The sequence below is a fragment of the Tribolium castaneum genome, chromosome 6 (assembly GCF_031307605.1).
Source record: "Tribolium castaneum strain GA2 chromosome 6, icTriCast1.1, whole genome shotgun sequence".
Lineage (NCBI taxonomy): Eukaryota > Metazoa > Arthropoda > Insecta > Coleoptera > Tenebrionidae > Tribolium > Tribolium castaneum.
In genome coordinates, this window is record NC_087399.1 from 841,530 (window position 1) to 855,951 (window position 14,422).

A 14,422-nucleotide genomic window follows, 5' to 3' on the forward strand; every position below is an offset into this window, starting at 1 on the left:
TTGCTATCACTTATAGTTTTTTTTTATTTTTGATTTCTTAAAATATTTTTTTGGTGTTCCGTTATTGCATAATTTACGTTGTTACGTTACTTTAATCCATTTTTAAATTACATCTGTACCTACAGTCACGTTCAAAAAGAATGGCACCCTTAAGACCACACCTACAAAACTTTTCGATCTGATATAGTTAATGCGTATGTTTGTCTAATTTATAAACTAACTGGATATTGTGTAATCTAACTTGATCTTAAAGATTTTAGCCCGGTTGGTAGGGGTGTCATTCTTTTTGATCGTGACTGTACATAAAAATCGGTTCCAGTTGATGGGAAGATAAAAAAGCTAAGAACTACCACAAAATTATTTGATTTTTTTTTTAATTCTATACTTATACAGGTCTGAAATATGCAACATGTCCTTAGAAAAACTTATTTTTTTGACCTTCATTTAAATTTTTTTTACCAAAAATCGTAATATCGATATACATGAAGATAGGTTTCATCAAGAATTGTTACACATATAGTTGAGAGGATAGGAAGCAATCACAGCAGATTTTTGCTGGTTAAAAGTTTAATAGAAAATATGAAAAGAAAAAACTACAAAGAAAAGGGCTATTAATACGCAACTAACTAATTTTTTTAATGACTTTTTAATTTTGAAACAAATTATATATAGCATTTGTTATAAAAACAACTAGAAACATTGACATTTCTTAACCGATAAGAAATTAACAAAATTTGAAATATTTTTGCCAAAACAAGGCAAAGAAAATGCAAAATTGAGTCCACACTTTTGTATTTTTGTTCGCTTTTGGAATTTTCGAGAAATTCTTACTGAGAAGTTTAAAATCTAAAAACTGTAACAAACCAGAGCAAAAAAATGCTTTCTGATTTACGTCCAAAATGCATTATTTTCTATAATTTTGGAAGAATTTTTTTTAATATTTTGAGTTTAAGTGGAAATTTTGAAAAAAGTTACAAATGCTTAAGAAAACTGGAGACAGTTTTCTTAATTGAAAAATAATGTAGTTAAACGATTTTTACCGAAAAAAATTTAATAGTTGTAGAGAAAAACGTAAAACTTGGAAAAATTCCCATGTCTAGTTAATTTTCCTCAAGTTCGAACCCATTCCGGATTTTTTCCGCCAGGTGAGCACTAGCTGATCGAGTAAATAAATCGCGAGAATGTTTATAAAGAGAATTATAAATACTTTCAAACGCATTTTCGAGTTAGTTGCAACATTTAACTGAAACACAATGCTTCTCTCACTATTTGCTGTGTTTTTAAGTGTGTTAATTTTTTTCAAATTCGTAAGTCCTTGCACTTACTGGAAGGAAAAAGGGGTTAAACATGCCCAAGCTTGGCCGTTCATTGGCAGCATGGGCCGGGTTTTTTTCAAAAAACAACCGTACGTCGAATTTCTAACCGAATTATACAACAAATTTCCAATCGAAAGGTTTGATTTAATTAATTAAATGTACTGATTTAATTATTTTTTTCGTACAGATATGTAGGTTTCATGAAATTCACTCAAAACCACATCTTGATCCGTGACATTGAACTAATCGGAAAAATCACAGGGAAAGAGTTTAATTTTTTTACAGACCGAACAGTTTCGTCTCGACTCAGAAAAGATAAAATTTTGTCCCAAAGTTTAATTTCGCTCACTGGTGATCATTGGAGAGACATGAGGGCCACCCTAAGCCCAGTTTTCACCAGCAATAGGACCAGAAACTTGTACACTTTTATTGAGACGTGTGCTCGAAATTACGTCAATCACTACAAAGCCGAGGTTGAAATTGAAGTCAAAGAAGTGTTTGCAAAATTTGCCAACGACGTCATTGCTTCAGTCGCTTTCAGCACCGAACTGAACTCACTCAAAGAACCGAACGATTTTTACACAAACGCCTCACAACTCAAGCCAGACTTCTTCAAACAATTTATCACCACAAGTGATAAAAATCGCCAAGACTTGATCAGTTTATTAAAGGATGAGAACTTAAAATTCGAGACGTACAAAAGGGCAAAGGGCGAAGGCTTCGCCATTGGGGAGGAACCACAAATCGATCCCTTGGCCAGAAAAATCCAACTCACAGATGAGCAAATTCTGGCCCAAGCCTTACTTTTTTTCCTGACTGGTTTCGAGACAATTTCAACGTCGGCCAGCTTCCTGGCTTACGAACTTGCAGTCAATTTGGACGTCCAGAAAAAACTACAACGCGAGATCGACAAAGTGGTGCAAATAACTGGCGATAAAATCCCTTACGATGCTTTACTTTCAATGAAATATCTGGACCAAGTCATTTCAGGTAAAAATTATAAGTGTTTTTTTTTCAATTTTTTTTAGAAAGTTTACGCAAGTGGCCGCCAAAATTCGAAACTGACCGGGTTTGCACCCGCGATTACCACATCAAGGCCCAGAAGGGCCAAAAATCCCTCTTGATACGAAAAGGGATGTATGTAGTTATCCCAATAATGGCAATACATCGGGACCCTGATTACTACCCTAACCCTAGTCGCTTCGATCCTGAGCGTTTTAGTGACGAAAATAGGGACAAGGTGGTTCCAGGGACGTATCTACCGTTTGGAGCGGGGCCAAGGAATTGTCTTGGTGATGAGAGTGTGTTTTTATTGACAGGGGATTGGAATTGTGTGTCCGTAGGTGCGAGATTAGCACTGTTGGAAATGAAAACAGTGTTCGGTTATTTGCTGGCAAAGTTTGACATTGTTCAGGCTAAGAAAACTCAAATGCCGATTAAACTTAGCGCCAAGTGTTTGGATATGGAGCCGGAGGAAGGGTTCTGGCTCGGGTTCAGGCCCAGAAACTAATTGAAATCAAGCAAAATTATTGTGCCTAACTCGCAATTTTCCGAAATAAATTCGTTTTAAATGGACATATTTGATCCTTTTATTTTTCCTAAATTCCCAAATTGATTTCCTAATTTAAAATATATTTTTTTTTCATTTTTTTATTAATCAGGGTTTAGTTTAATACTATATCAGATTTTTCAATTTGATAGATTTTTTGTTTCTCAGGTTTTTATTTTTTTCTAGTTTTCGTATTCTATTTTATTAATGTTCTTATTTTACAGTTTCTTTGTCAGTGTTTGAACTTTTAATTTTTTTAAATATGCATCTAATACTATATTAAATTATTTTTAAATTTTAAACAGTTTTTGTATCTTATAAAAATTTGGAATAAAAATAATTTACATAGAAGTGTCAAAATTGCAGTGTTCGCCAATTGTTAATTCTGATTCTAAAGATTTATTTATTTTAATTATTTAATTGTAATTATTAATTTTTCCAAACCGACAGTGTAGATTTTAGTTAGTTGTGTGAAAGTCTTACTTTTTTAGGATTCTTAGTTTTTGTGTAATAAATTTAAAATGTGTGTTTTTGTCAAAAAAATCAAAATTATTTCAAAAATTAAGCAGAATCGACCATTTTATTCGCACCTAAGGCGAAATCCCGTTCTGTGAGAAAGACCAGCCCTATAACTGGTTTGACTGTTGTCTCATTTGTCCTACGAATGAGTAATTAACCAATAAAAATATAAAAATCATCTCCTACTTGTTTATTTGTTGCACAAAAAATTGCAAGACGATTGAAGCGTTTGTCATTGGCTGTGGGAGGGGAACTGCACTCCCAACTGTAAAGCGGACGAATCATAAGGCGATTAAAACTGAGCAAAAAACTGTTGTTTGATTATTTTGTAAATGTCGGCCAAACCACCTGGAATTTCGCTGTTTTCTAAGAAAATTTCAAGTTTTCTATAACACTTGGGTTCAAAAATCGTGGATAAATTGTGGATTGATTTGTTTTTGATTAAAATTTATTCTCGCAATTAGTTCGTGTTCAAATTCAAACATTTCGCAAGTTTTTCAGCAAAAACTCAATTGTTTCGCAAGTTTCTCTCACAAAACTCAAAAATGTACCAAATTAGGTCAAAAATCGTTATTCTTTTTAGTTATTAACTTGGGCATTTGAAATTTATCAATTGTGTTTTATTTAAACAATTTACTGATCTTTGAGAAGCGAAAACAAAAAATTGGGTGTTCGATTTAACATTTTCAAGTTATTCAACTTTTAACAAACTTCGTATTTTTTTATGTTCTCAGGCTTCCAGTCTTTCAATCTCATAGTTTCTTAGTGTTCCAGTCACACAGTTTTTAAGTTTATTCTCAGTATTTCATCTTTGTAGTTTCTTAATTTCCCATATTTTCTATTTATTTCTTAAATTATTCAGTTTTTTGTTGTTTCAATGTCTTATTATTTCTGTTTTCCAATTTCTTAATGTTCTTATTTTGCAGTTCTATAATTTTTTAATTTGTATCTCTATTAATTTATTCCTAAACACGACTTCCTCAAACTGTTATCACCTTAAACAGTAAACACGCACTTTGAATTTTGGAACAAATTTTTTCACCAAAAATCTTTCGCACAATTCTAATACACGAAGCCGATTTGATCACTGCAGTCATCAAATTAGCAATTTCGTCGCAAATGAGTCATTAAACCAAGGCCAGTCCTGTACACACACTGCACTTTGCTATTATTAGTCGTGAGCACTAAAACTGTACATCAACTATCTTATCTTCCCAAACATCAATACGACACCACTGATAAAACGTTATAAAAATGCTGCTGCTCCTAGTGTTAGGTGTTTTGCTTTCTTGCATTTGGAGCTACTACAAAATCATCAAACCGGTAAAGTACTGGCAAGAGCGCGACGTGACCCATGCCAGAGCTTGGCCAATCGTTGGCAGCTTGAACCAAGTCACTTTGAAAAAGAAGCACATAGCGGACGCACTCGATGAAATTTACCAACACTTCCCCAACCAAAGGTAACAATAACTCGACCAAACCCCAGTTAAATGACTCGTAGATGCGTCGGTTATATGCACTTTACGACCCCGTTTCTCATGCTACGGGACTTGGACTTGATTAAGAAAATCACAGTCAAGGATTTCGACCACTTCCAAGACCGTCTAGCTTCCAAAACGATCAAAACTGACCCCCTGTTGGCCAAAAGCTTGCTCAGTCTCGGTGGAGAGAACTGGAAGCGCATGAGGGCCACAATTAGCCCGGTCTTCACAAGCAGCAAAATGAAATTCCTGTTTGGCTTGATGGACGAATGTGCGAAAAACTTCACTGGGCATTTCACCCAAAACGAGACAAAACTCGAAATGAAAGACGTGTTTTCGAAATTCGCCAACGATGTTATTGCCACCACGGCCTTCGGCATCCGAATTAATTCACTCCAAGACCCCACTAACGAATTCTACAAATTGGGGAGCAGTTTTATCAACTTTGGCTGGTGGGATATTGCCAAAGTTTTGGTCACGCAACTATCACCAGGCCTGGCTAACGTATCAACTAACTTGAACACAGTCACTTGTCCCTTAACTGTGTTTTTTAGTTGTTACAACTACGAGTGTTTAGCGAGGAAACTGGCACTTTTTTTCGATCGTTGGTTAAAGACAATATCAGGAAACGCCAAAGTGAGGGAATAATTCGTCCAGATTTGATCCAACTTTTGATGCAAGCGCAAAACGGTGACGAAATCCAACACTCAAGCGAGAAAATTGCGCTAACAGAAGACCATTTTGTTTCCCAAGCTTTGACTTTTTTTATCGCTGGTTTTGACACGGTTTCAACAGCTGCCTGTTTCATGGCACAAGAACTGGCACTCAACCCGCATATCCAGAAACGACTACAACTGGAAATTGACTCAGTTTTGGAAAACCACAAGGGGAATATCTCCTATGAGACGCTCCAATCAATGAAATATTTGGACCAAGTTGTTTGTGGTAAGTCGAAATTTTTGGCCGAGTTTCTTAATCCAGGTTGAAGAAACGCTAAGGTTGTGGCCGCCGGCTACACAAACTGATCGATTGTGTGGCAAAAGTTACGTCATCGAACCGGTGAATCCCAAAGAGAAGGTTGTGTTTGTTGAAAAGGGGGTGTCAGTTATTGTGCCAGTTATGTCAATACAGAGGGATCCCAGTTTTTGGGAAAAACCGAACAAGTTTGATCCTGAGAGGTTTAGTGAGGAAAATCGCGCGAAGATTGTTCCAGGGACGTATCTACCGTTTGGGACAGGGCCCAGAAATTGCATTGGTGTGTCTTGAATACTGATATCTAAAAGTTAGGATGCGAAACCACAAATAAAGTGTTCTTGTCCTTAATGTCGACATATTTTTTAAAACGCTGGAAATATGGTAACAGATACAAGAAAAATGTTAGGAAGAAAGTTGTAGAGAATTAAATTTCCTACAAAAAAGTCCGCGAAACCATATATCTAGCTTTAACCATTTAGGCCCCAAAGTCGTTCAAAGACGCTCAAGCGACAGAGTTGCGTCATTTTGCCGTTGGTCAAGTATTGGAAAGTAAATTTATACCTAAACCGTTGAAGATGGAAATATGGTGTCGCGGACTTTTTTGTAGAAAATTTAATTCTCTACAACTTTGTTTCTTACACTTTTTTTGTATCTTCAACCGTATTAGCAGCGTACGCAAAAATATCAAGTGGAACGCAAATTGATAGTTCCAAGCGCTAGTTTTTTGCGCACCGTTGCATATTTATCAAAACGCTGGAAATATGGTTGAAGATACAAAAAAAATGTAAGAAACAAAGTTGTGGAGAATTAAATTTCCTACAAAAAAGTCTGCGATACCATATTTCTATCTTCTACAGTTTCGGTAGAAATTAACTGTGCGTTACTTGACCACCGGTACAATGTCGGTTGAGCCTCTTTGAACTTCTTTAGGGTTTTAACCATTAATGTTAGAATAATAGTCTCGCAGACTTTTTTAAAGCAAATTTAATTCTCTACAAATTTTTTCTCAACATTTTTCTTGTGTTTCTAACCGTATTCGCAGCACTTTGAAAAATACAAAACGAAACGCAAATTTTAAATAATATATATTTTTTCTCATAAAAATTTTAGTCGTCAGTTTTTTTTAGTTTGGTAAAAGTGCAAAGCTCAACTTTTCTGTCAATTGATTTGATAAATTTTTTTTTTGGGTTTCGAAAATCTCGTTTCGCCTCCTAACTTATAGTTCTCCGTAGTCTTGAAAACTTCTGTTCCAGGTTCAAGGTTCGCGCTCCTCGAACTCAAAATCCTTTTTTTCCACCTTTTGGCAAAATTTATTCTCGTGCCTTGTGACAACACACCAATTCCGTTAAAACTTGACCCCAAGAAACTAACAATGTCCCCAGAAAACGGCTTCCAGTTGAGTTTAAGACGAAGATTGTTATCACCATAAAGGGTCACGATTTTGTCACCTTTGCAGTGCATGCCATCTTATCAGCAATACAATCGAGCAGTTAATTATTTTTGTAACCGAATTTTTGTTACACTGTGATAAATAAAAGACCAAAACATATTTTGTTTGTGTGACCATAATTAAGTTATCAGCTGTTTGATTCGTTCAAGTGAGATGTGGTACGTTTATTTGTTCATTTTTTGTGGGTTTTTGGCCCTTTTCATTTATTACAAAATAATCAAACCGGCGAATTTTTGGAAAAAACGTAATGTGCCCCATGAGTCAACTTTTGCCCTCCTTCAAAGAAAACACCCAGCGACAATTTTGACCCAACTGTACCAAAAACACAAAGACCAAAGGTAACTAACTCCCAATGGGTTTCCCCAAAATTTTGACCACAAAAATTCCAGATACGTCGGGTATTTGCAACTCAATCACCCTTTTCTAATGATACGTGACCTTGAACTGATCAAACAACTCACAGTCAAAGACTTTGAGTCGTTCCATGACCATTACCCGTTCAGCTATGCCAAAAATGACCCTATTTTGGGCAAAAGCTTGCTCATGTTAAACGGCCAAGACTGGAAGCAGATGAGGGCGACCTTAAGCCCGGCTTACACAACAAATAAGTTGAAAAACATGCACCAACTGATGACAGAATGCGCCCAAAACTTTGTGGGCCATTTCAAAGGCCGGGAAAAAGTGGCTGTTGACATGAAGGACATTTTTACGCGTTTTACAACCGATGTGATCGCTTCCACGGCCTTTGGCATCAAAACCGACTCACTTAACCAACCAAATAACCGATTTTTCCTCATGGCCAAGTCCTTGTCCAAGTTTGGGTTCATCCAAGTTGTGAAAATTTTGATTTCTTCGTTTGCCAAAGTCGGGATTTTTCCGTCAAGTGTTGTGAGTTATTTTGGCACAATTATTAAGAGTAATATTCGGGAGAGGAAACAAAGTGGTATTGTGAGACCAGACATGATCCACTTGATGTTAGAAGCCAACAAAGGCCAAGCAAATCAACTCACAGATGACGACATTGTGGCCCAAGCCATGACTTTCTTTTTCGCTGGCTTTGAAACTGTGGCAACAGCTTGCTCCTTCATGGCCTACGAACTGGCCATTCATCCCGAAATTCAGCAAAAACTCCAAGCGGAAATTGACTCAGTTGGCGGTGTTACGTACGAGAGTCTCCTCTCGATGAAGTTTCTGGATCAGGTGGTGTCAGGTATTTTTGGCGGTTTTGTACGTTTCTAATGCCAGAAAGATAGAAAGTTTAAGGTTGTGGCCGCCAGGGTTTCAAATCGAACGCATGTGTACCAAGAGTTACAAAATCGAGCCCAAAAATCACAATGAAAAGGGGATTGTTTTGGAAGAAGGGGTTTCACTTATTATTCCAGTGATTGCGCTACATCGCGATCCGGATTTGTTCCCGGAACCGGACCGGTTTGATCCGGAACGTTTTAGTGAAGCTAATAGGAGTACAATCGTTCCGGGGAGTTATCTGCCGTTTGGGGTAGGCCCCCGGAATTGCATTGGTAAGTAAAATGCCAAAAAACAATTTTTAATGGAACGAAAAAAAATATTTGAACAATTTTCAATCGAGGATTTTTCCGAATTTTTATTGAAAATTCAAAGTTTACAGACAATTTATTACTCTTTTAGAACTTTATAAATTGCATTTTTTTAAAAGTCCGGCTTAGAGTTTTATAAAACCTGAAGTTATAGCATTGGGATTTTTTTTATTGATGGATTCTTCTTTATTTTTTTATATTATTTTTTTATTTTATTGTTCTGAATTTAATTTCCGTTTCGTCTTACTTGTTTCTTTCTTTTATTGCATCTTTTCTCTTTTTTTATTTTTCTTTAATAGTTTTTCGTGTCTTTCTTTTGTAATTTGTAATTTTTTTTAAATACATACCTTTTCGAGTTTTTCTTTTTTTTTTTAGTTAGGAACTTTGTAGTTGTAGATAATTTGGAAGCAAAAAATTTTTTAAAAGGCAACTATAAGGACTGATTTATAGAAACGTCATTAATTTAATTCTCAATTAAATGCGTAAATAATTGATCACGTGACCAAATTTAAACTGATATTTTATATGTTGAGTTTTTACTTTATCGTAAAGTAACATAAAATAAAATTACATAGTAAAATTTTATCATTTCTTTTTTATTTTTTTATTCTGCATATCTTTAAAAATACGTTGAAGAATTTTTAATGTTGTTTACATTGTTGTTATAATGTTGCATTTGATACTTTTTACTTCTTTATTGATTTCTATTCTTCTTCTTTTTTTTACATTATATATTTTTTATTTTTTTATTTATTTTTTTGTTTTGAATTCATTTTCCGTTTCGTCTTTTGCTAAGATAGTTTCTTTCTTTCTTTTACTGCATCTTTTCTCTTTATTTATTTTTTTTTATTTAGTTTTTCGTGTCTTTCTTTTGTAATTTATAATTTTTATAAAATTCATAGCATTTTCGTTTTTTTTTCTTTTTCTTAGATTGAAACTTTTGTAGTTGTAGACTGTTGATTTAAACAAACTTGAAGCGGATTTTTTTCGTAACTTTGTTTTTTTTATTTTTTTTTTCGTTCTCTCTTCTCTTTATGTTCTTATTTTTAATTCATCGTTTATTTTACTTTCTTTTTCTAGTTTATTTTAATTAAATTTTTACTGTAATTTTTTTAAATTTACTTTTGTTTCTGTTTTTAAAATATTAAAAGTTTATGGTTTTAATATTTCTTGATGAGACAAATTGGCTGTCAATAACTTTACCGAAGTAAAGAGTTTTAAAAGAATATAAACAGCTGTGATAAAATTGAAGTTGAATAATTTTAAAATGACTTTATTACTTAGTTTTAAAAATTTTTTCCAGCCTCAAGGTTTGCCTTACTTGAAATCAAGACACTGTTTTTCCATATGTTATCAAAATTTGATATTGTGCCCATTGACACCACTCAAATCCCTCTTAAACTAAGCACCAAGAAAATGCATTTGGAACCGGAGAAAGGATTCAGACTAGGAATAAGACCAAGAAAAGTCTAAGCTATTTATTAAAATAAAAAATACAACTACAATTATGTTCGTTTCTTCAACCCAACCCAAATTCCCCCTTTCGCGTCCAACCCCAAAGTTTTGGCAAACTTGAGCGGAATCACTGTCTTGTCCACTGGAACCAAGTCAAACTTTGCCAAAAGTTTGACTAGCAAAACCTTGATTTCCAAAAGAGCGAAACGTGATCCTGCAAAACTATAGTTGGTAAAAAAAAAACAACGAAATTAATTGCAAGACCACCTATGCAATTTCGTGGCCCTAACCCAAAGGGGATGTAAGACCCTGGCAAGATTTTGCCCTTATTTTCGTCACTGAACCGCTCCGGGTTGAATTTTTCCGGATCGGGGAAAAACTCCGGACTGTAATGTAACGCAATGACCGGAATCGCCACCAAACAACCTTTTTCAATAACCGCCACTTTTTCCCTCTCCTGTTTTGGTTTAATGACATAGTCCTTGACACAAATCCGGTTCAGGACGTAACCTGGGGGATATTTCCGTAGAGCTTCCGACACCACTTGGTCCAAGTACTTCATCTGGAGGACTTGTTCGTATGAAAATTCCCTGTCCAGAAATGAGTCAATTTCCTTTTGCAATTTCTTCTGTATCTCGGGATTCACCACAAGTTCGTACGCCAGAAAACTCATCAAGCTGGACGAGGTGGTGAAACCGGCGATGAAGAAAACAAGGGCCTGGGCTGTGATTAATTCGTCAGTGATTTGAAGCGACTTTTCGTTTTGGCCGATTGTTGATTCCTGGACGGTTGCAAAACCTGGTTCGTTTGCCTCGATTTTGTCGTGCTTTAAGCGCCCTTTGCGGGCCTCGAGCAGGAGGTGGATCATGTCAGGTCTTACGATTCCTTGCTGTTCTCTCACAATGATCGCGTCTTTGATAATTCGCAAGAAAAAGTCGGAAATGGTTGGGGGCAGAGCTGGAATTCGGAAAAACTTGACCGGGTTGGTGGCTGGTGATCGAGGACAGGAGAAAAATGACGCGCCCATAATATAAAATTTCAGAGTGGAAAAAAAGACATTTTTCTAAGTGGCTTGACTAAAATATACAATTATTTGTGAATCTTCATATAATAAATTAAAACATGACATTCGGAATAAAAAAATTCATTAAAAACTAGTATATGGAAAAATTAAAATTAAAATAAATTAAACACAGTTAAATAACGAAAAACTGAAAAATTGAGGAAATTAATATGAAATATGGAAAACTAAGAAACTAGAAAACTGAAATACTAAGAATAAACTTAAAAACTGTGTGATTGAAACACTAAGAAAGTATGAGATTGAAAGACTGGAAGCCTGAGAACATAAAAAAATAAGTTTGTTAAAAGTTAAATAACTTGAAAAAGTTAAATGGAACACCCAATTTTTTGTTTTCGCTTCTCAAAGATCAGTAAATTGTTTAAATAAAACACAACTCATAAATTTCAAATGCCCAAGTTAATAACTAAAAAGTATAAAGATTTTTGACTTAATTTGGTACATTTTTGAGTTTTGTGAGAAAATCTTGCAAAACAATTGAGTTTTTGCTGAAAAACTTGCGAAATGTTTGAGTTTGAACACGAACTAATTGCAAGAACCAATTTTTATCAAAAACAAATCAATCCACAATTTATCCACGATTTTTGAACCCAAGTGTTATAGAAAACTTGAAATTTTCTTAGAAAACGGCGAAATTCCAGATGGTTTGGCCGACATTTACAAAATAATCAAACAACAGTTTTTTGCTCAGTTTTAATCGCCTTATGATTCGTCCGCTTTACAGTTGGGAGTGCAATCCCCTCCCCGATATCCAATGACAAACGCTTCAATCGTCTTGCAATTTTTTGTGCACTAGATAAACAAGTAGGAGGTGATTTTTATATTTTTATTGGTCAATTACTCATTCGTAGGACAAATGAGACAACAGTCAAACCAGTTATAGGGCTGGTCTTTCTCACAGAACGGGATTTCGCCTTAGGTGCGAATAAAATGGTCGATTCTGCTTAATTTTTGAAATAATTTAATTTTTCTTGGCAAAAACACACTTTTAAATTTATTACACAAAAACTAAGAATCCTAGAAAAGTAGGACTTTCACACAACTAATTAAAATCTACAGTGTCGGTTTGGAAAAATTAATAATTACAATTAAATAATTAAAATAAATAAATTTTTAGAATCAAAATTAACAATTGGCGAACACTGCAATTTTGACACTTCTACGTAAATTATTTTTATTCCAAAATTTTTATAAGATACAAAAATTGTTTAAAATTAAAAAATAATTTAATATAGAATTAGATGCGTATTTTTAAAAATTAAAAATTCGGACATTGACAAAGAAACTTTAACGCTGAAAAACATAAACACAAAAAAACTAAAAAATATTTAGACCAAAATTTTGAAGAACTAAGCAACTGAAAAACTGAGAAAGTGAAAAAATCAGAGAACTGGAAAAAAGAAACTATAAATTGGAACATTAGATTCATTAGAAAACTATAATGATAATTATAAAACTATGAAACTGCAGAGTAAGAACATTAATAATAAGATAAGATAGTAAAAAAACTGAAAAATTGAGAAAATGAATAATATGATATACTATGGAGAAATTAAGAAACTAAAAAGCTGAATACCGGCCGGAGAGACAAAAAATCATTAAATGTAAAATAAGATAATAATGAGAAAATAAATAAATAATGAAAAAAAAGGATCCCTACTTTACCGTCTTTGTTATTCGGCACAAATAATAATAACTAATAAATTTAAATTTGCAATTTACTATCAAAATTATTTTGTGACCTTTTGTAAATCTTTAAAAATTCCAAAAAAATAATGACTCATTTGTTCATGGACGCGTCATTTTTTTGGGCCTCTTTAGATACCTCAAAAATTTTCGGAAAGAACCCATAAAGCAGGCTTTTGAACAGCCTCCAAGGGCTAGGTTTGGACACCATAGTGCCCATTTTATAAAACTCATTCTCTGGGTTTAACAACGAGTTGCACTCAATTCCAAAGGCGCAATTGGCAATCACATCATTTGTGAATTTCGTGCAAGTGTCTTTCATCTCCACTTCAACAACACCTTGACCAAGACCTAGCAAATATTGAGTGAAACTTTCGGCAGTTTGCGCAATTAGTGTGAACATTGCTCGCATTTTGCTTCCGGTAAAAGCCGGACTTAGCGTCGACCGCATCTCTCGCCATTTCTGGCCCTTTAAAGAGAACAGATTTAGACCGAGAATTGGGTCCGTTTTTTCGCTAGTGAAAGCAGAGTGGTCTGTAAAATGTTCAAAGTCTTTGACTGTTATGGCTTTGATTAGGTCCAAGTCGCGGACGAAAAGTGACGGTTGGAGGAACTGATAACTGCCATAGTATCTAAAATTTGGTCAAAATTTTACAATTCAGTGGAAGTTTCTTTACCTTTTGTCTGGATGTTCGTCGTAAGCGGCTCGCACAGCTTCCGCAAACGATTCCTTCCCTAAAAACACCTTCCGGAAACGTGTCCACGGCTTAACGTAAAAAATATCGCGCTTTTGCCAGTAGAAAAACGGCACAACTAGTTTAAAATAAATAACTGCGAGGAAAACAAAGACTAGGAGCAACACTGCAAACATGGTTGAATGGAAAATGAGGAGTTGAGAGATGCTTTCACCTTGATTCGAGTTTAGTGAACCCGTGTTAGTGAAATTTCTTGTTGCAATTTTAATTTTACTATTTTTCAGTGCGCATTATTAAATCATGTGACTGCAAAACTCGTGATAAATTATGACGACTGAATGGTTAAAAAATTGTATTTTATTTTAATTCCCAAGGTAATAATAGGGTAAAAATGTTGTCGTACCAGTTATTTCAAGTTCTTCACGTGACAATTTTGTTTAAATTTAATTATATAATGTGGTGGCCTTTGAACTAAGGTAATGGCGTGAATTTCCGAAAGTCATCATTCTTGCAGTGCGTTTTATTAAATAAAATGCAAAATTGACAACTTTCACGTCGGATTTAAGCAAAGCCAGGTTTTATATACTGATTTTTTTCCATTTACTTTACAAAATTAAGCAAATTTGCAGTTAAATAATTTTAACAATGTGGCTGGAACA

General features: G+C 34.5%; 4 protein-coding genes across 5 annotated transcripts; 3 read left to right on the forward strand and 1 right to left on the reverse strand.

The window, feature by feature from the left end:
• Positions 1–1,253: 1,253 nt before the first annotated feature.
• On the forward strand, positions 1,254–2,891 carry Cyp9af1 (cytochrome P450 CYP9AF1). The gene is given in 4 exon segments (NM_001130421.1): positions 1,254–1,453; positions 1,504–2,306; positions 2,345–2,608; positions 2,660–2,891. Coding segments are annotated over 4 exon segments (1,434 nt in total). The 3' UTR covers positions 2,827–2,891.
• A 1,646-nt stretch (positions 2,892–4,537) lies between these two features.
• Positions 4,538–7,389, forward strand: LOC661171 (cytochrome P450 9X1). Of its 2 annotated transcripts, XM_015983044.2 has the most exons (5): positions 4,540–4,844; positions 4,886–5,369; positions 5,420–5,810; positions 5,854–6,120; positions 7,094–7,389. In XM_015983044.2, the coding sequence occupies exons 1-5, from the start codon at positions 4,639–4,641 to the stop codon at positions 7,267–7,269; spliced, it is 1,524 nt and encodes a 507-aa protein (XP_015838530.2). In that variant the 5' UTR covers positions 4,540–4,638; the 3' UTR covers positions 7,270–7,389. The 2 variants fall into 2 exon arrangements, with proteins under 2 accessions (XP_064213359.1, XP_015838530.2); XM_064357289.1 differs by lacking the exon at positions 5,854–6,120 and having other exon boundaries at positions 4,538–4,844.
• A 54-nt stretch (positions 7,390–7,443) lies between these two features.
• Positions 7,444–10,351, forward strand: LOC107398577 (cytochrome P450 9e2-like). Its single transcript, XM_015983045.2, has 4 exons — positions 7,444–7,628; positions 7,680–8,500; positions 8,544–8,810; positions 10,150–10,351. Exons 1-4 carry the CDS (start codon positions 7,444–7,446, stop codon positions 10,317–10,319), a joined length of 1,443 nt encoding a protein of 480 aa, XP_015838531.2. The 3' UTR covers positions 10,320–10,351.
• LOC661067 (cytochrome P450 9e2) lies at positions 10,310–14,357 on the reverse strand. The gene is made up of 4 exons (XM_008199187.3): positions 13,746–14,357; positions 13,208–13,700; positions 10,569–11,274; positions 10,310–10,515 (listed from the first exon to the last, which is right to left on the reverse strand). Exons 1-4 carry the CDS (start codon positions 13,937–13,939, stop codon positions 10,352–10,354), a joined length of 1,557 nt encoding a protein of 518 aa, XP_008197409.2. The 5' UTR covers positions 13,940–14,357; the 3' UTR covers positions 10,310–10,351.
• Between the last annotated feature and the right edge of the window lie 65 nt (positions 14,358–14,422).